Source organism: Chiloscyllium plagiosum, unplaced genomic scaffold (genome assembly GCF_037043375.1).
Source record: "Chiloscyllium plagiosum isolate Xiang-an unplaced genomic scaffold, Cpla_swu_hap1 HiC_scaffold_2, whole genome shotgun sequence".
NCBI classification, from domain to species: domain Eukaryota; kingdom Metazoa; phylum Chordata; class Chondrichthyes; order Orectolobiformes; family Hemiscylliidae; genus Chiloscyllium; species Chiloscyllium plagiosum.
Genome location: NW_028270140.1, coordinates 151,100,382 through 151,128,347, shown reverse-complemented (window position 1 = coordinate 151,128,347; position 27,966 = coordinate 151,100,382). Strand labels below are relative to the sequence as shown.

Below are 27,966 nucleotides of genomic sequence, written 5' to 3'. Positions count from 1 at the left end.
TAGGTTAAAGATAGTGCAGGATAGGCATGTCTTGTTGAAGGCAAAGGATAGGAAGGGCAAGATTCGTGAACTGTGGATGACAGGAGAAATTGTACGACTAGCCAAGAGGAAAAGGGAAGCATATGTAAGGCCTAGGCAGCTAAGAACAGAACGGGCCCCGGAAGAATATCAGAAGAGTAGGTCAAGTCTTAAACGAGGAATCAAGCAGGTGAAAAGGGGTCATGAAATAGTTTTAGCGAGCAGAATTAAGGAGAATCCCAAAGCATTTTATTCTTATATAAGAAGCAAGCGGTTAATTAGAGAAAGGATTGGTCCACTAAAGGATAACGAAGGAAGGCTGTGTGTCGAACCTGAGAGAATGGGTGAGATTCTGAATGATTACTTTGATTAGATTAGATTAGATTACTTTACAGTGTGGAAACAGGCCCTTCGGCCCAACAAGTCCACACCGCCCCGCCGAAGCGCAAACCACCCATACCCCTACATTTACCTCTTACCTAAAACTACAGGCAATTTAGCATGGCCAATTCACCTGACCTGCACATGTTTGGATTGTGGGAGGAAACCGGAGCACCCGGAGGAAACCCACGCAGACACGGGGAGAATGTGCAAACTCCACACAGTCAGTCGCCTGAGGCGGGAATTGAACCCAGGTCTCTGGCGCTGTGAGGCAGCAGCGCCAACCACTGTGCCACCATGCCGCCCACCAAGTGCTCATTGAGGAGAGGAACATGATGAATCTTGAGATTAGAGATAGAAGTTTGATTAGTCTGGATCACATTGATATAAGTAGGGAAGATGTGTTGGGTAGGCTAAAGAATATTAATGTGGACAAATCCCCAGGACCGGATGGGATCTATCCCAGGTTGCTGAGGGAGGCGAGAGAGGAAATAGTTGGGGCCCTGACAGATATCTTTGTGGCTTCCTTAAATACAGGTGAGGTGCTAGAGGACTTGGAGGGCTGCTCATGTTGTCCCCTTGTGCAAGAAGAGTAGTAGGGATATTCCGGGTAACTACACACCAGTGAGCCTGATGTCGGTAGTGGGAAAGTTGCTGAAGAAGATACTGAGGGATAGGATCTATTTATATTTAGAAAAGAATGGGCTTATTAGTGATAGGCAACATGGGTTTGTGCGGGGGAGATCGTGCCTTACTAACTGAATAGAGTTCTTCGAGAAAGTGACCAAGTTGACAGATGAAGGAAGGGCTGTAGATGTCATATACATGGACTTGAGTAAGGCATTTGATAAGGTTGAAATCTTCGAGGAGAAAGTGAGGACTGCAGATGCTGGAGATCAGAGCTGAAAATGTGTTGCTGGAAAAGCGCAGCAGGTCAGGCAGCATCCAAGGAACAGGAGAACTGACATTTCGGGCATAAGCCCTTCTTCAGGAATGAGGAAAGTGTGTCCAGCAGGCTAAGATAAAGGGTAGGGAGGAGGGACTTGGGGGAAGGGCGTTGGAAATGCGATAGGTGGAAGGAGGTCATGGTGAGGGTGATAGGCCAGAGTAGGGTGGGGGCGGAGAGGTCAGGAAGAAGATTGCAGATTAGGAAGGCGGTGCTGAGTTCGAGGGATTTGACTGAGACAATGTGGGGGGAGGGGAAATGAGGAAACTGGAGAAATCTGAGTTCATCCCTTGTGGTTGGAGGGTTCCTAGGCGGAAGATGAAGTGCTCTTCCTCCAACCGTCGTGTTGCTCCTCCCTACCTTTTATCTTAGCCTGCTGGACACACTTTCCTCATTCCTGAAGAAGGGCTTATTCCCGAAACGTCGATTCTCCTGTTCCTTGGATGCTGCCTGACCTGCTGTGCTTTTCCAGCAACACATTTTCAGATTTGATAAAGTTCCCCATGGTAGACTAATGGAGAAAGTGAAGTCACATGGTGTGCAGAGTGTTCCAGCTAGGTGGATAAAGAACTGGTTGAGCAGCAGGAGACAGAGTAGTGGTTGAAGGGAGTTTCTCGAAATGGAGAAAGGTGACCAGTGGTGTTCCTCAGGGGTCAGTGTTGGGGCCACTGTTGTTTGTGATATACATAAATGATCTGGAAGAGGGCATTGTTGGTATGATCAGCAAGTTTGCAGATGACACGAAGATTGGTGGAGTAGCAGAAAGCATAAGGGACTGTCAGAGAATACAGGAGGATATAGATAGACTGGAGAGTTGGGCAGAAAAGTGGCAGATGGATTTTAATCCAGACAAATGTGAGGTGATGCATTTAGGCAAGGCTAATTCTAGAGCGAATTATACAATAAACTGAAGAGCCTTGGGAAAAGTTGATGGGCAGAGAGATCTGGGAGTGCAGGTCCATTATACCCTGAAGGTTGCTGCACAGGTGGATAGAGTGGTCAAGAAGGCATATAGTATGCTTGCCTTCATTGGACGGGGCATTGAGTATAAGAGCTGGCAAGTCATGTTAAAATTGTACAAGACGTTGGTTCTGCCGCATTTAGAATACTGTGTACAGTTCTGGTCGCCACATTACCAAAAGGATGTGGACGCTATGGAGAGGGTGCAGAGAAGGTTTACGAGGATGTTGCCTGGTATGGAAGGTGCTAGCTATGAAGAAGGGGTGAGTAGGTTATGTTTATTTTCATTAGAAAAAAGGAGATTGTGGGGGGACTGATTGAGGTTTATAAAATCATGAAGGGTATAGACAGGGTGGATAGAGACAAGCTTTTTCCCGGGGTGAAGGATTCAATAACGGGAGGTCACACTTTCAAGGTGAGAGGCAGAAAGTTTAAGGGGAATACACGTGGCAAGTACTTCACACACAGGGTGGTGGACGTCTGGAACGTGTTGCCAGCAGAGGTGGTAGAGGCAGGCACGGTAGATTAATTTAAGATACGTCTGGACAGATGCATGAGTAGGTGGGGAGCAGAGGGATACAAATGCTTAGGAATTGACCGACAGGTTTAGACAGTAGATTTGGAGCGGCTCAGGCTTGGAGGACCGCAGGGCCTGTTCCTGGGCTGTAAAATTTCTTTGTTCTTTGTTCTTCACTCCTCATACAACAGCCCTTTCATCCCTGAGACCAACCTCTGAACTGTCTTCATTGCCTGCACATCCTTCCTCAAGTCAGGAGACCAAAACTGGTCACAATACTCCAGACATGGTCTCACCACTTGTAACAATACTTCTTTACATTTATATCCCAGTCCTGTTACAATCCATGTCAGGATTCCATTTGCGTTTCTGATTATACGCTACAGCCACGTACGCACTTTCTGTGATTCATGCGCAAAGACACCAAGATCTCTCTGCACTGACACACTTTGAGTCTGATTCCCTTTTAAAAACACAATTTGTACTTTTATTTTTGTGGCCAAAATGGACAACCTCACACTTATCCGCATCGGCCAGAATCTGGCCCATTCTCCAGGTGTAAGAGTAGACGAGATACTTGACACCACAAAAGTAAAAGGAATGCAAAAACTGACACCTGGAAAACAGAATGTCAGTATTTCGGGCTCCTGATCAGAAAAAGCTACAGAGAGGATAAAGTGAGGGCAGCAGAGGGAAATGTGGATTGCGATGTACTTGGTTGATGCTGTCACAGACAGATGGCACATAAGTTAAAGCAGCTGGGTGAGGATGGCACAAGACAGATGAGCTTGAGATACCTAAAACAACAAAACAGCTTTGGCCTTTACTCGTTATAGTTTCAAAGAATGAGGGGTGATCTCACTGAAACATTCAAGATTATGAAGGGGCTTGATAGGGTAACTTTTGAGAAACTGCATAGAGTCATAAAGTCTTACAGCAAGGAGGCAGGCCCTTTGCCCCAAACTGGTCCTTGCTGACCAAAACGTCCATCCACACTAACCCCATTTCCCTGCACTTGTCCCATACCGTTCTAAACCTTTCCTATCCATATATTCATCCAAATGCCTTTTAAATGTTGTTAATGTGCCCGCCTCAATCACTTCCTCTGGCAGCTCATTCCATATGTGTACCACCCTCTGTGTAAAACAGTTGCCCCTCTAACCTTTTATTCATTCCCCTCTAACCTTAATTAGTCCTTGATTCCCCAACCCTGGGAAAAAGACTGAGTGCATTCACCCTACCAATGCCTCTCATGATATTATATACTTCTGTAAGATTCCACACCACCCACCCCCCAGTCTCCAACAGTCTAAAGAAAAAAGTCCTAGTTTGTCCAGCCTCTCCCTATGATTCTGAGCGCTGGATCCTGGCACTATCCTTGTAAATTTCTTCTGTACTCTTTCCAGTTTAATAACATCCTTTCTATAGCAAGGTGACCAAAACCGAACACAATATTCCAAATGCGGCCTCACCAACATCCTGTACAACTGCAACATAATGCCCTGACTAATGAAGGCCAGTATGCCAAAAGCTTTCTTCATTGCACTGTCTACCTGTGACTCCATTTTCAGAGAGCCATGCACCTGGACTCCAAAGTCCCCCTGTTTCACGACACCCCTTAAGGTCGTACCATTCACTATGAAACTCCAACCTTGATTTAACTTTCCGAAATGCCAATCCTCATGCTTATCTATATTAAACTCCATTTCTTGGCCCACTTCCCCAGCTGATGAAGGTCCTGCTGCAATTTCTGATAACGTTCCTCACTGTCCACGATACCTCCTATTTTAGTATCATCTGCAAACTTACTAATCATGCCTTGTACACTCTCATCCGAATCATTGATATAACATTGATATATCATTGATATAACAAACAGCAATGGGTCCAGCACCGATCCCTGAGGCACTCCATTAGTCACAGGCTATGTGTGTGGAATGAATTTCCAGAGGAAGTGGTGGATGAGGGTATGGTTACAACATTTAAAAGACATTTAGATAAGTTCATGAATAAGAAATGTTTGGAGGGATATGGGCCAAGCACAGGCAGGTGAGACTAGTTTAGTTTGAGATTATGGTCAGCATGGACTGGTTGGTTGGAAGGGTTTGTTTCTGTGCTTATATGACTTTATGAATAGTGGGGACAACTGGCAGGGATTTGATTTGGTTTGATTTATTATTGTCACGTGTACCTAGTTACAGTGAAAAGTTCTGTTTTGCGTGCAGTACAGGTAGATCATGCCATACAAAGTGTATTAGGGTAATCAGAGTGAGGAATTCAATGTTATGGCTGCAGAAAAAATGCACAAAGAGTGAGATCAACATTAAATTTGAAATTTAAGAGATCCACTCAGAAGTCGAATAACAACAGGGGAAGGAGCTGTTCTTGAACCTGCTGGCACATGTTATTAAGCTTTTGCATCTTCTGCCTGATGGAAGAGGTCTGAAGAGATTATAACCAGGGTGAGAGGGATCTTTGATTGTGTTGGCTGGGTACACTCATTTAAAACTGAAATGGGAAGGAATTTCTTTTCTCTGGAGGCCTTTGAAATATTGAGGAGTTGAGGGCAATGAGGAGCTGGAAACCAGGAGAGTGCCATGAGGCTGTTGAATGGCAGATTGTATTGAGAAGCTGAACTGCCTCCTTCACAACTCCTATTGCTTAAGATCTCACACAGCCGATAGCACATGCCCTACAGGTAGAGATACAGTTGGCGGCAGCAGCAGCAGAAATAGGGTGAAGGTTTCAGGACGAGCAAACTTTCAGCCCCAAACTGCATTACCAGTTAATTGGAAATTCATTCTGTTTAATTAGAGTGCTGGTAGTGAGCGTTAATTTGGGATTCACTTGAGTGCACATAAATCAGAAACAGACTGAAGCTGCACTATATTTGACTTAGAAGGCAGATCATTTTTGTGTTTATTTTTGTAAATAAACATAACACTGCACAAATAAACACAGAGGATGCTGGAGAATCCCAGCAGATTTGGCAGCATCTGTGGAGAGAGAAACAGAGTTAATATTTTGGGCCCAGTGTGATGTGTTTGCAGAACGGGTTCAGAGCAATTTCGGGTTCCTCCAGCATTTGTTTCAGATTTGCTTTATTTGCAGGATTTTAGTTTTTGAGAAAATATTGCAAAAGCATTCTATAGGAAGGATGTTGTTAAACTTGAGAGGGTGCAGAAAAGATTTACAAGGATGTTGCCAGGGTTGGTGGGTTTGAGCTACAGGGAGAGGCTGAACAGGCTGGGGCTGTTTTCCCTGGACCATCAGAGGCTGAGGGCTGATCTTGTAGAGGTTTATAAAATCATGAGGGGCATGGATAGGGTGAATAGCCAAGGTCTTTTTCCCAAGGTGAGGGAGTCCAAAGCTAGAGGGCATAGGTTTAAGGTGAGAGAGGAAAGATTTAAAAAGGACCTGAAGAGGCAATTTTTTTGTGGAGATATTAGTGCGTATATGGAATGAGTTGCCAGAGGAAGTGATGCAAGCGGGTACAATTGCAACATTTAAATGACATCTGAATAGGAAGGGGTTAGAGGGATATTGGCCAAGAACTGGCAAGTGTTTGTGTGAGAGAGTGTGTATGTGTGTGTGTGTGTGAGAGAGAGAGTGACAGCGTGAGAGTGTGTGTGAGAGCGAGTGTGTGTGTGTGAGACAGAGAGAGTAACAGCGTGAGTATGTGTGTGTGTGAGAGAGAGAGCATGTGTGTGAGAGAGAGAGTGTGTGTGAGAGAGAGAAAGAGGGTGTGTGAGAGCATGTGTGTGTGTGTGAGCATGTGTGTCTGTGAGAGAGAGAGCGTATGTGTGTGAGAGAGAGCGTGTGTGTGTGTGAGAGACAGTGTGTGTGCGTGAGAAAGTGTGTCTGTGTGAGAGCGTGTCTGTGTGAGAGAGAGTGTGTGTGAGAGAGTGTGTGTGTGAGAGAGACAGTGTGTATGTGCGTGAGAAAGTATGTCTGTGTGAGAGAGAGAGCGTGTGTGTGTGAGAGAGAGCGTGTGTGTGTGTGTGAGAGACAGTGTGTGTGCGTGAGAAAGTGTGTCTGTGTGAGAGCGTGTCTGTGTGAGAGAGAGTGTGTGTGAGAGAGTGTGTGTGAGAGAGAGAGACAGTGTGTATGTGCGTGAGAAAGTATGTCTGTGTGAGAGAGAGCGTGTGTGTGAGAGAGAGAGAGGAGTGTGTGTGAGAGCGTGTGTGTGTGAGAGAGAGAGGAGTGTGTGTGAGAGCGTGTGTGTGTACGTGAGCATGTGTGTGTGTGAGAGAGAGAGAGTGTGTGCGAGAGCGAGAGGAGTGTGTGTGAAAGCGTGTGTGTGTGTATGTGAGAGAGAGCGGGTGTGTGGGAGAGAGAGAGAGAGGAGTGTGTGTGAGAGCGTGTATGTGTATGTGAGAGAGTGTGTGAGTGTGAGAGAGAGAGGAGTGTGTGTGAGAGCGTGTGTGTACGTGAGCATGTGTGTGTGTGTGAGAGAGAGAGTGTGTGTGAGAGAGAGAGGAGTGTGTGTGAAAGCGTGTGTGTGAGAGAGAGAGCGGCTGTGTGGGAGAGAGAGAGAGAAGTGTGTGTGAGAGAGAGGAGTGTGTGTGAGAACGTGTGTGTGTGAGACAGAGCGGCTGTGTGGGAGAGAGAGAGAGGAGTGTGTGTGAGAGCGTGTATGTATGTGAGAGAGAGCGTGTGTGTGTGAGAGAGAGGAGTGTGTGTGAGAGCGTGTGTGTGAGCATGTGTGTGTGTGTGAGAGAGAGAGAAACAGTGTGTGAGAGAAAGAGTGTGCGAGCAGCTGTGAAAGGAAGACCTTTTATTTTGTAGAACTGTTTTAATTGAGTGACATTGCATGTGTAAATTAAGGTTTCTGGGGAAATACTGTAGGTTTAAGAGTCATTTTGTGTTAATCTCTCACTTCTGGTGCTCTGATTATTCTGGGTCATGTCTGCTGCCTTGAAGCTTGTTGTTCCAGTCCTGTCTCCTCTGTGGCAGTTTATAATGAGCCTTTCATTCCGAGAATAATTTGCATCAGACCCAAAGGCAAATAGGAAATAAGGATTGTTTTGTTAAAATAAGGGAAGACAATTAAATTTCAGTGATCTGCGCTATTTAAATTCAATTCTAAACCTAATTCTCACTCCAGCTACTTCTGTACAATAATGTTAGTCTATCCAAATTCTGACAAAATCCATCTGTCTTGTTATCAGTATCATACAAACCACTGATAGATAATCTTTGCCTCTCTCCGCCTCGTATTAGGGACATCACAACAGGAGGTTCCATTTCCGACCTGAAACAAAATGCGATAGGAATGTAGCAGAATTATATCTCACCCCCATCTATTTGCCTTGGTTTCTGAATACTTAATATCTTTGCCAAACTAGAATCCATTGTCTCAATACTGAGATTCTTTGAATTGGCAATCGCAGCTTTGACAGCATTTTGTTTCCTAATGAGATGTTGGCATCACCGGCAAGGCCAGCATTTGTTCTTCATCTTTAATTGCCTCTTGGACTGCGTGGGTCTGGAGTCACATGAAGGCCAGTCCAGGTAAGGATGGCAGATTTCCTTCCCTGAAGGTAAATCAGATGGTTTGGGGGGAATCTGCATTGTATCTTCCCCAATATGGTATTCCCAAGCCAGAAGTAAACATGGAATGGGGGCAAACCAGACATTCCTGAAATTGCACCATGTGTTTCTCACTGTTTTATCCTGAGACTTTGCAGCACCTCAGATACTGAAGCAGTCCATGTTCAAATGCAACAAGGTCTGGACAATATCCAGGCTTGGGCTGACAAGTGGCAAGCAGCATCCGCGCTACACAAAAGCCAGGCTATAACCATCTCCAGTAAGAGACAATCTAACCAAAGCCTCTTGATATTCATTGGTGTTACCATCACTGAATCCCCTTTCAACATTCTGGGAGTTACCATTGACCAGAAAATTGACCTGGAGTAACAACATTGACCAGTGGCTGCAAGAATACTCTAGCGAGTAACTCACCTCCTGACTCCCCAAAGCTTGTCCATCATCTACAAGGCACAAGTCAGGAGTGTGATGGAATACTCCCCATTTGCCTGGATGGGTGCAGCTCCAACAACACTCAAGAAGCTTGACACCATCCAGAACAAAGCAGCCCGCTTGATTGGCACCACATCCATAAGCAAGCACTCCCTCCATCACCATCACTCAGTAGCAGCCGTGTGTACTATCTGCAAGATGCACTGCAGATATTCATCAAAGATCCTCAGACAGTACCTTCCAAACCCATGACCACGTCCATTTAGAAGGACAAGGGCAGCAGAAAAAATGGAAACACTACCCCCTAAAAGTTCCCCTCCAAGTTACTCGCCATGCTGACTTGGAAAAATCTTGCTGTTCCTTAAATTCCTGGAATTCCCTTCCCAAGTGCATTGTGGGTCAACCCGCAGCGCACAGACTGCAGCGGGTCAAGAAGGCAGCTCACCCCCACCTTCCCAAGGGGACAATTGGGAGTGGGCAATTAATGCTGCTCCAGCCAGCAATGCTACATCCCATGAATTTATAAAAAGAAACTCTTTGTTATTTAATCCCTCCTGACCTGTAACAAAGTTTCATTTTTGATTTTCTCATGCATTAAATCAAAATTGCTCACAATTCTCATTTCACTTCGAGTTACGGGCAGTTCTAGGGAAAGGTCATTGAACTTGAAACGTTCACTCAGTTTCTTTCTCCACATATGCTGCTTGTCCTGTTCTGTGTTTCTGGAATTTTTGCTCTAATTTTATATTTCCTGCATTTGTATTCTTTGAGCATTTCTGATTATAATTGGGTGCCTTTGCACTGGTTTTAGCCATTTCTGTCCATGAACCATAATTCCATAAAGCCATAAGACATAGGAGCAGAAATTAGGCCATTCAGCCCATCGCGTCTGTTCTGCCATTCAATCATGGCTGATATGTTTCTCAACCCCATTCTCCCGCTCTCTCCCTGGAATCCTTGATCCCCTTGATAGTCAAGAACCTATCTATCTCAGTCTTAAATATACTCAATGACCTGGCTTCCAAAGCACTCTTTGGCAATGAATTCATGTGGCAATAAGTATAGACCCACAATCCTCAAACTTTCCTCATATGTTAACCTTTTCATTCCTGGGGCCATTCTCATGAACCTCCTCTGAACATGCTCCCGGGCCACTACATCCTTTCTGAGAAATGGAGCCCAAAACTGCACACAATACTCCAAATGTTGTTTGACCAGAGCCTTACAGAGCCTCAGAATATAAAAACATCCCTGTTTTATAATCAAGTCCTCTCAAAATAAATGCCTTCATTGCATTTGGCTTCCTAATTACTGACTCAATCTGCAAATTTACCTTGAGAGAATCCTGGGCTAGGATTCCCAAGTCTCTTTGCACTTCAGACTTCTGAATTTTCTCCCCATTTAGAAAATAGCCCATGCCACTATTCTTCTTACCAAAGTGCATGACCTCCCACTATCCCACATTGTACTCCATCTGCCACTTCTTTGCCCACTCTCCTCACCTGTCCATATCCTTCTGCAGCCTCTCCAACACCTCAATACTACCTGTCCCTCAACCTATTTTTGTATCATCTGCAAACCTAACCAGAATGGCCTCAGTTCCTTCATCTAGACCGTTAATGTATAAAGTGAAAAGTTGTGATCCCAACACCGACCCTTGTGGAACACCACTTGTCACCGGTTGCCATCCTGAGAAGGGCCCTTTTAGCCCCACTCTCTGCTTTCTTCCAGACAGCCAGGCTTCTATCCATGCTAGCACCTTGCCTTTAACACCATGGGCCCTTACCTTACTCAGCAGCCTCCTGTGTGGCACCTTGTCAAAGGCCTTTTTGAAGTCCAGGTAGATAACATCCACTGGCTCTCCTTGGTCTAACCTGCTCATTACTTCCTCAAAGAATTCTAACAGATTTGTCAGGCATGACATCCCCTTGATGAAACCATGCTGACTTTGCCCTATTTTACCACACATTTTCAAGTATTCAGAAATCTCATCCTTCACAGTGGATTCCAGGATCTTACCCACCACCTAACCGAGGTTAGGCTAATCGGTCTGTAATTTTCCATCTTTTGCCTTACTCCCTTTTTAAACAGGAGTGTCTCATTAATGATTTTCCAGTCCTCTGGGGCCCTCCCTGATCCTAGTGATTACCTTTTTGGTTCTGCTTTTTTGTTTAGCTCCTAGCTGTTCACATCCCCTTAGCAGAACCTCGGACCTAGTTATTTGTATGTCGTCGGTACCTACAAGGACCACGATCACTGGGTCTTTTCCCTCCCACTCCAAGTTCCTCTGCAGCCCAGAGGAGATATCCCGAGCCCGAGCACCAGGCAGGCAACACAACCTTCGGGACTCTCGATCCTGGTCCAGAGAACAGTTTCTATACCTCTAACTATACTATCCCGAATCATAACAACATTTATCTTCTCTCCCTCCAGTTGACTGGCTCCCTGCACCAAGGTATTGCAGTCAGTTGTTTCATCCTCCAAGTAGTACCTATTCCTGTCCACACAGGGAGCATAACTCTTAAACCTGTTGGACAAGGACAGGGGCTAAGATTTCTGCAACTCTACCTCCTGTATCCCTCTATCTGCCTCATTCGCAGCCACACCCTCCTGTCCCTGACCACTGGCCAAATTTTAGTTAGTGTAGGGGTGTGCCTGTCTCCTGAAACACAGCATCCAGGTAACTCTCCCCCTTCCTGGTGTATCGCAAAGTTTGAAGCTCAGAGTCCAGCTCATCAACTCTGGGCCAGAGTGCTTCCAGCAACCAACATTTACTCCAGACATGGTCACTGGGAATGATAATGGGGTCCACCCGCTCCCACATCATGCAGAAACAACACATCATCTGCATTGGTGGGTCAGACAGATATAGGAAAACAACCCTTAAATCTCTTTTTACCCTCAATTTATTTTCTTGAACTTTTCGTGGGATGTGGACATTGATGGCATGACATTGATGGCAAGTGCAGAATTTATCGTCCTTGATCTGAGGCCATTTCAAAGGACAGTAAGAACTTACCCATGTTATTGTGGGTTTGGCATCACTGGGTATGACTTCCTTCCCTGATGTACATTCATGAACCAAATGAGTTTTTAATGGCACTATCTGAGACTCACCTTCAATCCCAGATTTAACAATTATATTCAAATTCCACCAGCTGCCATGTGGTTTGAACATGTGTGCCTCTGTATTACTCATCCTGTGACATGATGGCTATGTCACATCCTCCAGTTGGAATGATCATAATATAGATTGGGATAGTAATATTGCAAAAGGCAGAAAGTTTGTGTGAGTTCAGGAGAGTTTTAAAGTTGTCTAGGTTTGCAAATCCAACATGGAAGGAGACATTGCTGGACCTAGTTCTGTGGATCATGAGTCAGCCAGCAACCTTTAGGGAACAGTGATCATAATATGATAAGGAAAAGGTCAGGAAAATTCAGAATATAAATAGTTGACCAAAGAAGGACAATTTTGAGCAGAATGGCTCTGGTCCAGGTAAGTCAGAATCAAAGATTGTCAAAACGAAACTAAAGGAACGATGAGCTGCCTTTAAACAGGAGCTCTTTCAACCAGAGTCAAGAACCATCCCATGTGGGCGGTGAGGGTATGGAGTGGGGGGGAGTGGATGGCGAATGTGATGCGATGACCAGCATTGACATGATGGGCCAAAGGGCCTTTTCCAAGCTCTATGAATCGAACTCTGTGTAGGCAGACTGACTCAGAGCCTCTTGGGTGATGAAACAGATGAAGAATAAGATGAGAAAAGAGAAACTAAAAATTGGTATTTATATAGCGCTTTTCACAATCACTAAATGTCTGACACTGCCTTAAAGCTAATTAAGTATTCTCTGAAGTGTAGTCACTGTTGTAATGTAACAAATACAGCAGCCAATGTTCACACATCAAACACTCACAGACAGGACCGTGATAATGATCAGGTAATCTGTTTGTAATCGTGGTTTCGGGGTAAACATTGGTCAGGACACCAGGAGTAATTTTCTCCCTTTTCTTCAAACTAGTGTTTTAGCTTTTAATAATTCTCCCCAAGCAAGCAGGTGGGTTTATTGTCTCATCCACCATCCGGGGCTCCAACCGTGCAGCGCTCCCTCAATTGTGCACTGGGGGCTTTCCACACAGCTTTTCCTGCTCAGACCTGAGGTAGGCACTCATAGGTGGGAATCTGCTGACCCAGAGGTGAAAGGGCCATCAATCAACTCACAGCTGGCCTTCAGCACAGAGACAGGGGTGGGCTGATTCAAACAAACAAGAGCCAGGGTGCAGCTAGGAAGGTTCAGGGGGAGAGCGATAAAGGAAATCAAGCACAGAGCATTTGGAGAGACAGCTAATGTGAAAAGGGATTATCTTCTATCAGCGTATAAACAGGTAGCAAGAGGAAAGGTCACCGGACCCGAGATGTGATTTCTCTTCACAGATGCTGCCAGACCTGCTGAGCTTTTCCAGCAAATTCTGTTTATTGTTTCAGATAGTAAGAGGTGCTGTTTTGGAACTAACCGCAGAATTTTGTTCACATGTTTGAGATGGGTCACCTTTCCAGGGTATTTTGAAGTTGACCACACACTTCTCAGCCCTGAGAAGACCGAGTAACAAAAGGTTAAGCACACCACTTCACGCTGTTACTGTGCAATGGGATGCCAGTGCTATTTTTCACTCATGGTAAATTGACACCAGTCCAAAAAGACATCTACCCCACAGTGAGCAACATTGTGTGTTAAGTTTGAGATGCCAGTGAGATGCCAGGTACGGAGGCTGTATATCCGAATTATTGGCAGATTGAATTAACAACGTGTTCCTCCAGCCCTTCATATCAGGCAGAGCACAGACTGTACTCAGCCTGTGCCTCAGAACTCAAAGCAAATTGTCTCTTGCTGGATGTGATTGCACGACTGAGCAGCCCTTGCTGAATACTTCTGAGTGTGCTGATAGCTACACTAACAAAGATATTAAGAGAATCACATGACTTCCTAACATAGCTGGAAATCACAGGAACCCTGCTCTCTGCAAACAAGAGGAATATGTTCCAGCCTTTCCTTTAAATGGAGATGTTCTGTCTGGTGCAGAGGACATAAGGGGAAAGTTCAAAATAATGAAGGGGTTTCTACAAAAACATCCCCAAAGTCAAAATGCCCTTTCTACCTTCCCATTCACACCCTGACTAAATACTGCTCAGGCAGGAGGAGCAGGGCTTTCTCCCAGGACCCTGGTTTGTATAATTGCAAGCAGTCTTTGACCTTGACCTCAGGACCAATTCAAAATGGCAGTAGCTAGAGCTCCATCGCAGAATGGAGAAACACAATCAGGTCATTGACTTGGATAAACGCCACTGGGGCTTTGGAAATGGTAACCTCCCAGTCTTCACCCACAGCATCATCAACCCCCTTCATGTATACCAAACCCAACCTTATCCCTCATCCACCCACCCCCACTCTCCCCATCTCCCCATCATCCCTCACCCAACTGCCACTCTCCCCACTCTCCCCACCTCCCCACCATCCCTCACCCACTCCTCATTCACCCCATCTCCCCACCATCCCTCACCCACTCCCCATGCTCCCCACCTTCCCAACATCCCTCACCCACTCCCCATGCTCCCCACCTTCCCAACATCCCTCACCCACTCCCCATGCTCCCCACCTATACACCACCCCTCACTCACATCCCCACTCCCCACTCACCTCCCCATCCCCCACCCTTCCCCAACCCACTTCCCCACCGTCACCCACATCCCCACCCTCACCCACACATCCTCCTCACCCACATCCCCCCTCACCCACACACCCTCCCCCACCCACATCCCCACCTTCATCCACACACCCTCCCACACCCACATCCACATTCTCACCCACACACCCACCCCACCCAAATCCCCACCCTCACCCACATAGCCTACCGCACCTACATCCCCACCCTCACCCACACACCCTCCCCCAACCATGTCCCCACCCTCACACACACCCACCCCACCCACATCCCCACCTTCACCCACACACCCTACACGACCCACGTCCCCACCCTCACCCACACACCCACCCCCTCCCACATCCCCAACATCACCCTCACACCCTCCCCTACCCACATCCCCACACTCACCCACACAACCTCCCCACCCACATCCCCACCCTCACCCACACACCCTCCCCGACCCACATCCCACCCACACTCACACAACCTCCCACATCCCCATCCTCACTCACACACCCTCCCACACTCACATCTCCACCCTCACTCACACACCCTCCCCACCCACCACTCCACCCTCACCAACACACCCTCCCCCACCCACATCCCCATCCTCACCCACACACCCTCCCACACCCACATCCCCACCCGCATCCACAAACCCATCCCCACCCACATCACCACCCTCATCCACACACCCTCACCCACCCACATCCCCACCCTCGCCAACACACCCTCCCCACCCACATCCACGTCCTCATCCACACACCCTCCCACACCCCCATCCCCACCCTCACCCACACACCTCCCGCACCTACATCCCCACCCTCACCCACACACCCTCCTCTACCCACATCTCCACCCTCACTCACATCCCCACCCCCACATCCCCAACCTCACCTCACACACTCTCCCCCACCCACATCCCCACCCTCACATACACATCCACACACATCCAAACCCTCACCCACACATCCAAACCCTCACCCACACACCCTCCACCACCCAAATCCCCACCCCCACTCACACATCCTCCCACACCCACACACCCTCCTACACCCACATCCCCACCCTGACCCACATACCCTCCCCGACCCACATTCCCACCTACACTCACACACCCTCCCACACCCACACACCCTCCCACACCCATCTCCCCACCCTCACCCACACACTCTCCTCACCCACTCATCCTCCTCACCCACATCCCCACCCTCACTCACACACCCTCCCACATCCCCATCCTCACCCACACACCCTCCCCACCCACATCCCCACCCTCACCAACACACCCTCCTCCACCCACATCTCCACCCTCACTCATCCCCACCCCCAACTACATTCCCAACCTCACCCTCACACACTCCCCCCACCCACATCCCCACCCTCACCCACACACCCACCCACATCACCACCCTCACCCACACACCCTCCACCATCCAAATCCCTACCCTCACTCACACAACTTCCCACACCCACACACCCTCCCACACCCACATCCCCACCCTCACCCACACACCCTCCCACCCCCACACACATCCCCCACTCATATCCACACCCTCACCCGCACACCCTCCCACCCCCACATCACCACCCTCAGTCACACACCCTCCCACACCCATCCCCACCCATATCCCCACCCTCACTCACACACCCGCCCCACCCACATCCCCACCCTCAATCACACACCCTCCCCACCCTCAATCACACACCCTCCCACCCCCACACACCCACCTCTACCCACATCCCCACCCTGACTCACACACCATCCCCCACCCACATCCCCACCCTCACCCACACACCCTCCTCACCCACCTCCCCACCATCTCCCACATACCCTCCCCGACGCAGATCCCCATCCACACTCACACACCATCCCACATCCCCATCCTCACCCACACACCCTATCACACCCACATCCCCACCCTCACCCACACACCCTCCTCACCCACCTCCCCACCATCTCCCACATACCCTCCCCGACGCAGATCCCCATCCACACTCACACACCATCCCACATCCCCATCCTCACCCACACACCCTATCACACCCACATCCCCACCCTCACTCACATCCCCACCCCCACATCCCCAACCTCACCTCACTCACTCTCCCCCACCCACATCCCCACCCTCACCCACACATCCACACACATCCAAACCCTCACCCACACACCCTCCACCACCCAAATCCCCACCCTCACTCACACATCCTCCCACACCCACACACCACCCCCACCCATATCCACACCCTCACCACCACACCCTCCCCGACCCAAATCCCCACCCTCACACGCACCCTCCCACACCCACACCCCCACCCACATCCCCACCCTCACTCACACACCCTCCCCCACCCACATCTCCACCCTCACTCACACACCCACCCCACCCACATCCCTATCCTCACTCACACATCCTCCCACACCCACACACCCTCCCACACCCACATCCCCACCCTCATCCACACACCCTCACCCACCCACATCCCCACCCTCGCCAACACACCCTCCCCACCCACATCCACGTCCTCACCCACACACCCTCCCACACCCCCATCCCCACCCTCACCCACACACCTCCTGCACCTACATCCCCACCCTCACCCACACACCCTCCTCTACCCACATCTCCACCCTCACTCACATCCCCACCCCCACATCCCCAACCTCACCTCACTCACTCTCCCCCACCCACATCCCCACCCTCACCCACACATCCACACACATCCAAACCCTCACCCACACACCCTCCAACACCCAAATCCCCACCCTCACTCACACATCCTCCCACACCCACACACCCTCCCACACCCACATCCACACCCTCACCCACACACCCTCCCCGACCCACATCCCCACCCACACTCACACATCCTCCCACACCCACACACCCTCCCCGACCCACATCCCCACCCACACTCACACACCCTCCCACATCCCCATCCTCCCCCACACACCCTCCCACACCCGCATCCCCACCCTCACACCCTCCCCACCCACCTCCCCACCCTCACCCACACACTCTCCTCACCCACACACCCTTCCCATCCACCTCCCCATCCTCACGCACACACTCTCCTCACCCACTCATCCTCCTCACCCACATCCCCACCCTCACTCACACACCCTCCCACATCCCCACCCTCACCCACACACTCTCCTCACCCACCTCCCCATCCTCTCCCTCACACCCTCCCCGACGCACATCCCCACCCACACTCACACACCCTTCCACATCCTCATCCTCACCCACACACCCGCTCACACCCACATCCGCACCCTCACTCACACACCCTCCCCACCCACCTCCCCACCCTCACCCACACATCCTCCCACATCCCCATCCTCACCCACACACTCTCCCCCCCGACATCCCTACCCTCACTCACACACCCTTTCCCACCCACATCCCCACGGTCACTCACCGACCCAACCACATCCCCACTCTCACCCACACACCCTCCCCCACCCAAACTTCCACCCTCACTCACACATCCTCTCACACCCACACACACACCCACAAACCCTCCCACACCCACACACCACCCCCACCCATATCCACACCCTCACCACCACACCCTCCCTGACCCAAATCTCCACCCTCACACACACCCTCCCACACCCACACCCCCACCCACATCCCCACCCTCACTCACACACCCTCCCCCACACACATCCCCACCCTCACTCACACACCCTCCCCCACACCCCCACCCCCACCCCCACCCACATCCCCACCATCACTCACACAACCTCCCACACCCACGCACCCACCCACACACCCTCCCACCCCCACACACCACCCCCACCCATATCCACACCCTCCCTGACCTAAATCCCCACCCTCACACACACCCTCCCACACCCACACCCCCACCCACATCCCCACCCTCACTCACACACCCTCCCCCACCCACATCCCCACCCTCACCCACACACCCTCCCACACCCACACACCCCCCCCACCCACATCCCCACCCTCTCACACACCCCCATCCCCACCCACATCCCCATCCTCACTCACACATCCTCCCACACCCACACACCCACCCACATCCCCACTTCACCCACACACCCTCCCCCACCCAAATCTCCACCCTCACTCACACATCCTCCCACACCCACACACCCTCCCACACCCACATCCCCATCCTCATCCACACACCCTCCCACATCCACATCCACACCCTCACCCACACACCCTCCCACACCCACTCGCCACCCCCACCTATATCCACACCCTCACCCTCACACCCTCCTACACCCACATCCCCACCCTCACCCACACACCCTCCCACACCCACACACCACCCCCACCCATATCCACACCCTCACCCCCACACCCTCCCCAACACACATCCCTACCCTCAAACACATCCTCCCTCACTCACACACCCTCCCCTACCCATATCCCCACCCTTACCCACACACCCTCCACCACTCACATCCCCTCCCTCACCGACACACCCTCCCCCACTCGTATCCCCACCCACATCCCCACCCACATCCACACACCCATCCCCACCCACACCCCACCCTCACCCACACACCCTCACCCACCCACATCCCCACCCTCACAAACACATCCTTCCCACCCACATCCACATCCTCACCCACACACCCTCCCACACCCACATCCCCACCCTCATCCACACACCCTCCCACCCCCACACACAACGCCCACCCACACCCACACCCTCTCCCACCCAGATCCCCACCCTCACTCACATACCCTCCCACACCCACACACCCATCCCGACCCACATCCCCACCCTCACTCACACACCCTACCCACCCACATCCCCACCCTCAATCACACACCATCCCACCCCCACACACCCATCTCTACCCACATCCCCACTCTCACTCACACACCCTCCCCCCCCACATCCCCACCCGCACCCACACACTCTTCCCCACCCACATCCCCACGGTCACTCACTGACCCAACCACATCCCCACTCTCACCCACACAGCCTCCCCCACCCAAACTTCCACCCTCACTCACACATCCTCCCACACCCACACACCCACCCACTCACCCTCCCACACCCACACACCACCCCCACCCATATCCACACCCTCACCACCACACCCTCCCAGACCCAAATCCCCACCCTCACACACACCCTCCCACCCCCACACCCACACCCACACCCACATCCCCACCCTGACTCACACACCCTCCCCCACCCACATCCCCACCCTCATTCACACACCCTCCCCCACTCACATCCCCACCCTCACCCACACACCCTCTCACACCCACACCCTCCCCCACCCACATCCCCACCCTCACCCACACCCCCACCCCCACCCACATCCCCACCGTCACTCACACATCTACCCACATCCCCACCCCCATCTACACACCCTCCACCACCCAAATCCCCGCCCTCCCACACCCACACACCACCCCCACCCATATCCACACCCTTACCCCCACACCCTCCCCGACCCACATCCCTACCCTCAACCACATCCTCCCACACCTACACCCCCACCCCCACCCACATCCCCACCCTCACCCACATACCTTCCTCACCCACATCCCCACCCTCACTCACACACCCTCCCCCACCCATATCCCCACCCTTACCCACACACCCTCCCCCAGTCACATCCCCTCCCTCACCGACACACCCTCCCCCACCCACATCCACTCCCTCACCCACACACCCTCCCCCACTCACATCCCCACCCATATCCCCATCGTCACCCACACACCCTCTCCCACACCCCCACCTACCCACATCCCCACCCTCATCTACACACCCTCCACCACCCAAATCCCCACCCTCACTCACACATCCTCCCACACTCACACACCCTCCCACACCCACATCCCCACCCTCACTCACACGCCCTCCCACCCCTACACACCACCCCCACCCATATCCACACCCTTACCCACACAGCCTCCCCCACCCACATCCCCACCTCACCCACACACCCTCCCCCACCCAAATCTTCACCCTCACTCACACATCCACCCTCACCGACACACCCTCCCCCTCCCACATGCCCACTGTCACTCACACACCCACCCACATCCCCACCTCACCCACACACCCTCCCATATCCACATCCCCACCCTCACCCACACACCCTCCCACACCCACACGCCACCCCCACCCATATCCACACCCTCACCCCCACACCCTCCCACACCCACATCCCCACCCTCATCCACACACCCTCCCACACCCACATACCACCCCCACCCATATCCACACACTCACCCCCACACCCTCCCCGACCCACATCCCTACCCTCAAACACATCCTCCCACACCTACACCCCCACCCCACCCACATCCCCACCCTCACCCACATACCTTCCTCACCCACATCCCCACCCTCACTCACACACCCTCCCCCACCCATATCCCCACCCTTACCCACACACCCTCCCCCAGTCACATCCCCTCCCTCACCGACACACCCTCCCCCATCCACATCCACCCCCTCACCCACACACCCTCCCCCACTCACATCCCCACCCATATCCCCATCGTCACCCACACACCCTCTCCCACACGCTCTCCCCCACCCACATCCCAGAACCTTCCCCCAAATAACCTCCCCTTGCCCCACTGACATCACCATCCCCATTCTCCACCCCTCACCGTCCCCCGGCCCTGTAAACACTGTGATAATGCAAAATACTTGCTCTTTGCCTTCCAGATTGCTCCAAGCCGGCCATTTCCAGGAGCGTGTCTGAGTTGATCACCCCAAAGCTCAACATGCCTCAGTCGTTCGGTTCGCCTGGTGGCCCGTCCATTCTCGATACCCTGCTTGTCACGGGACTCGCTCCCCCGGGGCTGAACGATTCAGAGAGAAGCTCAGCAGAGTGGCCATCCCAGGAGGGCCCTGGTCATCGGGACACAGTTTCTGGGGGACACCAATGCTGGCCTATCCGCCCCACCCTCAGGAATGAGCTGGATACTTTCTCTGTCCATTTCTACATATTCTTTGGCCCGAACATCTCTGTGCCTCCAGACAGACCGGCTGTGTTTGTGATCAATCTGGTTCCAGTTCTGGACAGCGGAGGTGTCCTGAACATGGAGCTCAAACTGAACACCGTAAGTTTTCCTTGTAATCAGTCTGGGCCACCAGCCCAAAGTAGGACACAGGAGCAAGAATGGGTCCTTGTTCGTAAAACCTGCATTTAGTGCCTACCGCTATTTTCCCTCGAGAAGATGGTGGTGGTGGTGCTGTGCCCACCATGAATATAACCGAGTGGTTTGCTCGGTCTTCTCAGAGGGCAGTTAGTAGCCATCTGTGTTCCTGTGGGTTTGGAGTCATGTGTATCCGGAACCAGGCTTTCTTCTGATGGGTCTACCTCCATGTTTATAAAGTCTCTTACTGCCTTGGGTTGCAGCCAATATTATGAAGTGTTTTTCCTTCCAGAAGGCCCAGGTCTCCCAGACCCTCAGCATTTGGACTGTTGTAGCCTGTTATTGGCCACTTGATTGGCCAAAGTCCACCCAGAATGGTTTAAAGGTCAAAGCCATCCCATTATGGTGGAGATAGATGATGGCCCCCTTACACCATGTAACTAGCTTTCTACTGCTCTCTGAATTGTTACATTGTAAACTTGGAGACATGGTTCTGTTTTTGAGACCACCATGACCCATGCCAGATATGAGTTCCACCAAGAGGCTCTGTTTGGAAATGTCTATTCATGAGGGAGGTCCCACTTGGACATGTCCATTCATGACGGATGTCCCACTTGGACATGTCTATTCGTGAGGGAGGTCCTACCTGGGCATGTCCATTCAAGTGCAGGAAGGATTACACCCAGGGCGATTCAAATAGGAGCCTCCAAGAAGTTTGAGCTATTTGAGCAACTTTGTGTGTATGAGAGGTGGCCTGGCCCTTGGCTTGTTTCCAAAAGTTTGAAGAAATAAGCAAAAGTTCCAGAAACTTCCATACCAATTGATAAAACACTTTGTACACATTGTGTCGTTCAACATCTCTTGGTATATCCCTAGTCAATTCTTTAAACATTCAATGGCTAGAGGAGGCTATTCAACCTTCTAGGATTCTGGATTAGTGGTGCTGGAAGAGCACAGCAGTTCAGGCAGCATCCGAGGATGCTGCCTGAACTGCTGTGCTCTTCCAGCACCACTAATCCAGAATCTGGTTTCCAGCATCTGCAGTCATTGTTTTTACCTATTCAACCTTCTAACCTATTCCACCATTCTGCCAGGTCATGGTTGATCAGAATCTCGGTTCTATAACCCTTCATTTTGTTACTCACAAAACATCTATCCATCTCATCGAACATAGAACATTACAGCGCAGTACAAGCCCTTCGGCCCTCGATGTTGCGCCGACCTGTGGAACCAATCTGAAGCCCATCTGCCCTACACTATTCCATTTTCATCCATATGTCTATCCAATGACCATTTAAATGCCCTGAAAGTTGGCGAGTCTACTTGGCAACTTTCATCTCCAGTACCTTTTAATTGACCTCACCCCTCACTCCACATGTCTGAAATTATGAATAGGACTCACCTTCACTGGGCACACATGTGTATCCCTCTCTTTATCCTCCTGTCTCTCTCTCTCTCTCCTTTGTTTTTTTCTCTCTCTCTGATACGTTTCTCCCTCTCTGTTTTCTATTTCTCTCTCTAGCCCAATATCGTGTTCACTTGTCTTTCTGTCACACCATTGCTCTCTATCTCTCTCATGTCTGTATAACCATTCATTGACCTTCTCTGACATTGGAATTGAGCGTCAATGTGTTACCAGTTTCAGAATCTGACCTTGTCTTTAATCAAAGAGTGTCAAACATTGCTTGTGGATCAGGTTCAATCAGAGTTTAATTACTGTTTGTTGAGGAAAATGAACAGCAGAGTTGGTAAAAAATAACCCATTTTTCAATTTTACTGCTTTTTACAGTTTAAGGTGTGACACCTGTAGCCTGATTAACAGTGGGAAACAATTTTAGGAACCCAAATGGATTGTACCAAGCACAGTTTCTGGGTGGTTTGGGATCTGGGTGTAATTTTGATATTTAGCTCTCAATGTGTTCGATGTTTATAAGGTCAGTGCTGTCATTGTAGCAGACCATGATTTAATTGCATGATAGTACAGGCTGGTAGGGATGAATGGCCTCCTGCTGTTTGTGGGAAATTTTGGAGTCGGGATTGCTGAGCTGAATTCCTATTGGTGGGAATGCAGGCTGCAGACTGTTCCTCGTTCAACTCATGTAAAATAAACAGCGAGTAGACTAAACGTTCAGCTAGTCCATTACAGACTGATCTGGGATGGCTCTAATTAATTTATTACCTCGGGCCTGTGATGATAAGTTTAGCTTGAAGTCTGCGTTGTAGCTTTATGTGAACATGTTGTGTGGATTAATGTTGGACTGAAATAGCCTGAGGGATAGCTGTGCTTATTTGAGGAAGTGGACTGCTGCCAGAACCATTGCTTCATCCTCTGAGCTCCAAGCTGTCCAGGATTAATAACAACATGTGACAACAATTCAGCCGCACTCCAAAAGATCTAACTGCAAGAAACAAGGATGTTAATGGAACTAGCTCCCTTAATCAAACCGCACGCTGATGAAGAGGTTACAGTGAAGAGATCCAATTGTACCAATTGATAAAACACTTTGTAGACTTTGTATGTGATCCACACCTCTTGGTATGACCCGGCATAGTTCTTTAGGCATGTAATGGATAGAGGAGGCCATTCAGCCCCTCTAATCTGCTTCACCACTCTATCAGGTCAAGGCTGACCAGTATCTTAACCCTTTTGATCCACCTTAATTCCATAACCTTTCATTGTCATATTCACAATAAATCTAGCCATCACATGGGCGGCACGGTGGCACAGTGGTTAGCACTGCTGCCTCACAGCGCCAGAGACCTGGATTCAATTCCCACCTCGGGCGACTGTCTGTGTGGAGTTTGCACATTCTGCGTGGGTTTCCTCCAGGTACTTCGGTTTCCTCCCACAATCCAAAAATGTGCAGGTTAGGTGAATTGGCCACGCTAAATTGCCCGTAGTGTTAGGTGAAGGGGTAAATGTAGGGGAATGGGTCTGGGTGGGTGGTGCTTTGATGGGTCAGTGTGGACTTGTTGGGCCAAAGGGCCTGATTCCACACTATAAGTAATCTAATTACATTTCTGATACTTTTTAATTGACACCCCCACTCCCCCTGGCCTCAACAGCTTTTCAGGTCAGGGAGATTGGGATTTCTTTGTCAGCCTTCCTGTGCTTCCTGACTCTGGGTTCACTTCCTAACCAAACACCATTCCAACTTAGAAAGGTGACGCTGTTCCTTTAGACTATTGTAGTGCAGTGGTAGTGTCCGTATCTCTGGGACAAGAGGTCCAGGTTCAAGTCCCACCTGCTCTGGATGTTATATCATGCCTGAACAGGTTGAAACAGCAGAGCTGTGAGGGCCAAGTGGAATTAGCTGTTCATCCGGAGATCCAGCTAATGTTCTGAGGTTCACTGGTCTGAAAGCTTAGTCATAGATAGGGTCATAGAGATGTACAGCACAGAAACAGACCCTTCGGTCCAAAATGCCCATGCCAACCAGATATCCTAAATTAATTTCATCCCATTTGCCAGCACTTCGTCCGTGTCCCTCTAAACCCTTCCTATTCATATACAGAGGAACTTTGATCATCTGAATGACATGGGCGGGTATTTTGTTTGGATAATCGAATGTTCGGATAGTCGAATGCCGGATAACACAGTTTAGCCACTGGATGAAGGAGCGTCGCTCCGAAAGCTAGTGTTTCCAAATAAACCTGTTGGACTATAACCTGGTGTTGTGTGATTTTTAACTTAGTACACCCCAGTCCAACACCGGTATCTCCAAATTATGACAGTTTAGCCAAGCATCTTGCGGTCTTGTTTGGATAATCAAAATTTGGACAATCGATGTTCAGATAATCGAGGTCGTCTGTACATATCACTTCAGATATACCTGTTGGACTATAACCTGGTGCCATGTGGCTTCTGACATAGATAGAAACATAGAAAGTGTAGGCCACTTGGCCTTATTAACTGCTTTCTCGATCTGTCCTTCAACCCTCAACAATTTGTGCGTTTTTATCTACTGGTTTCTGTTCTTACACCCTCTCGAGAAATGTACTTTTTTTAAACAAAAACTATCAACTCTCCTCTTTCTTCTCACCAAAATCTATCGCTTCCTGACTTGGAAGGAAACCTCCTGGTTCCACACAAGGATTTATGCTGAGGCTTTAAATGAGTGACATTATTTGTAAATGATTTGGAGGACGCAATTGAAAGTGGTCTACCTTAGCTCAAAAGAAAATTACTGTGGATGCGAGAGATAAGTGCAAAAGTAGCAGGTAAATCTTAATAGGTCAGGAAGAAGCTGTGGAGAGAAACAGAGAGTTAATGTTTCAGGTTCCATCAGAAATCCCGAAAGGTTTATTTGTTTGTATCTAATATTTTGAGCGTGGCTAAGGACAGAAAGATTGTGGGGTGTGTTGATGGGGGAGGTAGAGGTGGGATGCACAGAGCTGAAGTTTGGAGGCTGTGGGTAGGGATGGATTGAGAGGGATGGATTGAGAGGGAAATTCAGGACAATGAAAGCTACGATGAAGATATAAGACCATAAGACCATAAGACCATAAGACATAGGAGCGGAAGTAAGGCCATTCGGTCCATCGAGTCCACTCCGCCATTCAATCATGGCTGATGGGCATTTCAACTCCACTTACCCGCATTCTCCCCATAGCCCTTAATTCCTTGTGAAATCAAGAATTTATCAATCTCTGCCTTGAAGACATTTAGTGTCCCAGCCTCCACTGCACTCTGCGGCAATGAATTCCACAGGCCCACCACTCTCTGGCTGAAGAAATGTCTCCGTATTTCTGTTCTGAATTTACCCCCTCTAATTCTAAGGCTGTGTCCACGGGTCCTAGTCTCCTCGCCTAACGGAAACAGTTTCCTAGTGTCCACCCTTTCCAAGCCATGTATTATCTTGTAAGTTTCTATTAGATCTCCCCTTAATCTTCTAAACTCCAATAAATACAATCCCAGGATCCTCAGCCGTTCCTCGTATGTTAGACCTACCATTCCAGGGATCATCCGTGTGAATCTCTGCTGGACACGCTCCAGTGCCAGTATGTCCTTCCTGAGGTGTGGGGACCAAAACTGGACACAGTACTCCAAATGGGGCCTAACCAGAGCTTTATAAAGTCTCAGTAGCACAACAGTGCTTTTATATTCCAACCCTCTTGAGATAATTGAGAGAAAATGAGGGCTGCAGATACTGGAGATCAGAGCTGAAAATGTGTTGCTGGAAAAGCGCAGCAGGTCAGGCAGCATCCAAGGAACAGCAGAATCGACGTTTCGGGCATAAGGGCTTATGCCCAAAATGTCGATTCTCCTGTTCCTTGGATGCTGCCTGACCTGCTGCGCTTTTCCAGCAACACATTTTCAGCTCTTGAGATAATTTGACAACATTGCATTCGCTTTCTTAATCACGGACTCAACCTGCATGTTTACCTTTAGAGAATCCTCAACACTACTCCCAGATCCCTCTGTACTTTGGCTTTACGAATTTTCTCACTGTTTAGAAAGTAGTCCATGCTTGTATTCTTTTTTCCAAAGTGCAAGACCTCACATTTGCTCACGTTGAATTCCATCAGCCATTTCCTGGACCACTCTTCCAAACTGTCTCGATCCTTCTGCGGCCTCCTCACCTCCTCAGTACTACCTGCCTGTCCACCTAACTTCGTATCATCGGCAAACTTCGCTAGAATGCCCCCAGTCCCTTCATCCAGATCATTAATATATAATGCGAACAGCTGCGGCCCCAGCACTGAACCCTGCGGGACACCGCTTGTCACTGGCTGCCATTCCAAAAAAGAACCTCTTATCCCAAATCTCTGCCTTCTGTCAGACAGCCAATCCTCAATCCATACCAGTAGCTCACCTCGAACACCATGGGCCCTCATCTTGCTCAGCAGCCTCCTATGTGGCACCTTATCAAAGGCCTTTTGGAAGTCTAGATAGACCACATCCACTGGGTTTCCCCGGTCTAACCTACTTGTCACCTCTTCAAAGAACTCCAACAGGTTTGTCAGGCATGACCTCCCCTGAGCTGGAAATGTGTTGCTGGAAAAGCGCAGCAGGTCAGGCAGCATCCAGGGAACAGGAGAATCGACGCTTTGGGCATAAGCCCTTATGCCCGAAACGTCGATTCTCCTGTTCCCTGGATGCTGCCTGACCTGCTGCGCTTTTCCAGCAACACATTTCCAGCTCTGATCTCCAGCATCTGCAGACCTCACTTTCTCCTCAACGACCTCCCCTGACTAAATCCATGTTGACTTGTTCTAATCCGACCCTGCTCTTCCAAGAATTTAGAAACCTCATCCTTAATGATGGATTCTAGAATTTTACCAACAACCGAGGTTAGGCTAATTGGCCTATAATTTTCCATCTTTTGTCTTGATCCTT

General features: G+C 49.8%; 1 protein-coding gene across 1 annotated transcript in view; it reads left to right on the top strand.

Annotated features, from left to right (window-relative positions):
* The window catches only part of tmem8b (transmembrane protein 8B), a 128,796-nt gene that overhangs the window by 80,112 nt on the left and 20,718 nt on the right, over positions 1–27,966 (top strand). Inside the window, exon 6 of the mRNA XM_087974760.1 lies at positions 21,193–21,590. Within this exon, the coding sequence (XP_087830886.1) occupies positions 21,193–21,590 (398 nt within the window). The remainder of the gene's footprint in view (positions 1–21,192; positions 21,591–27,966) is intronic.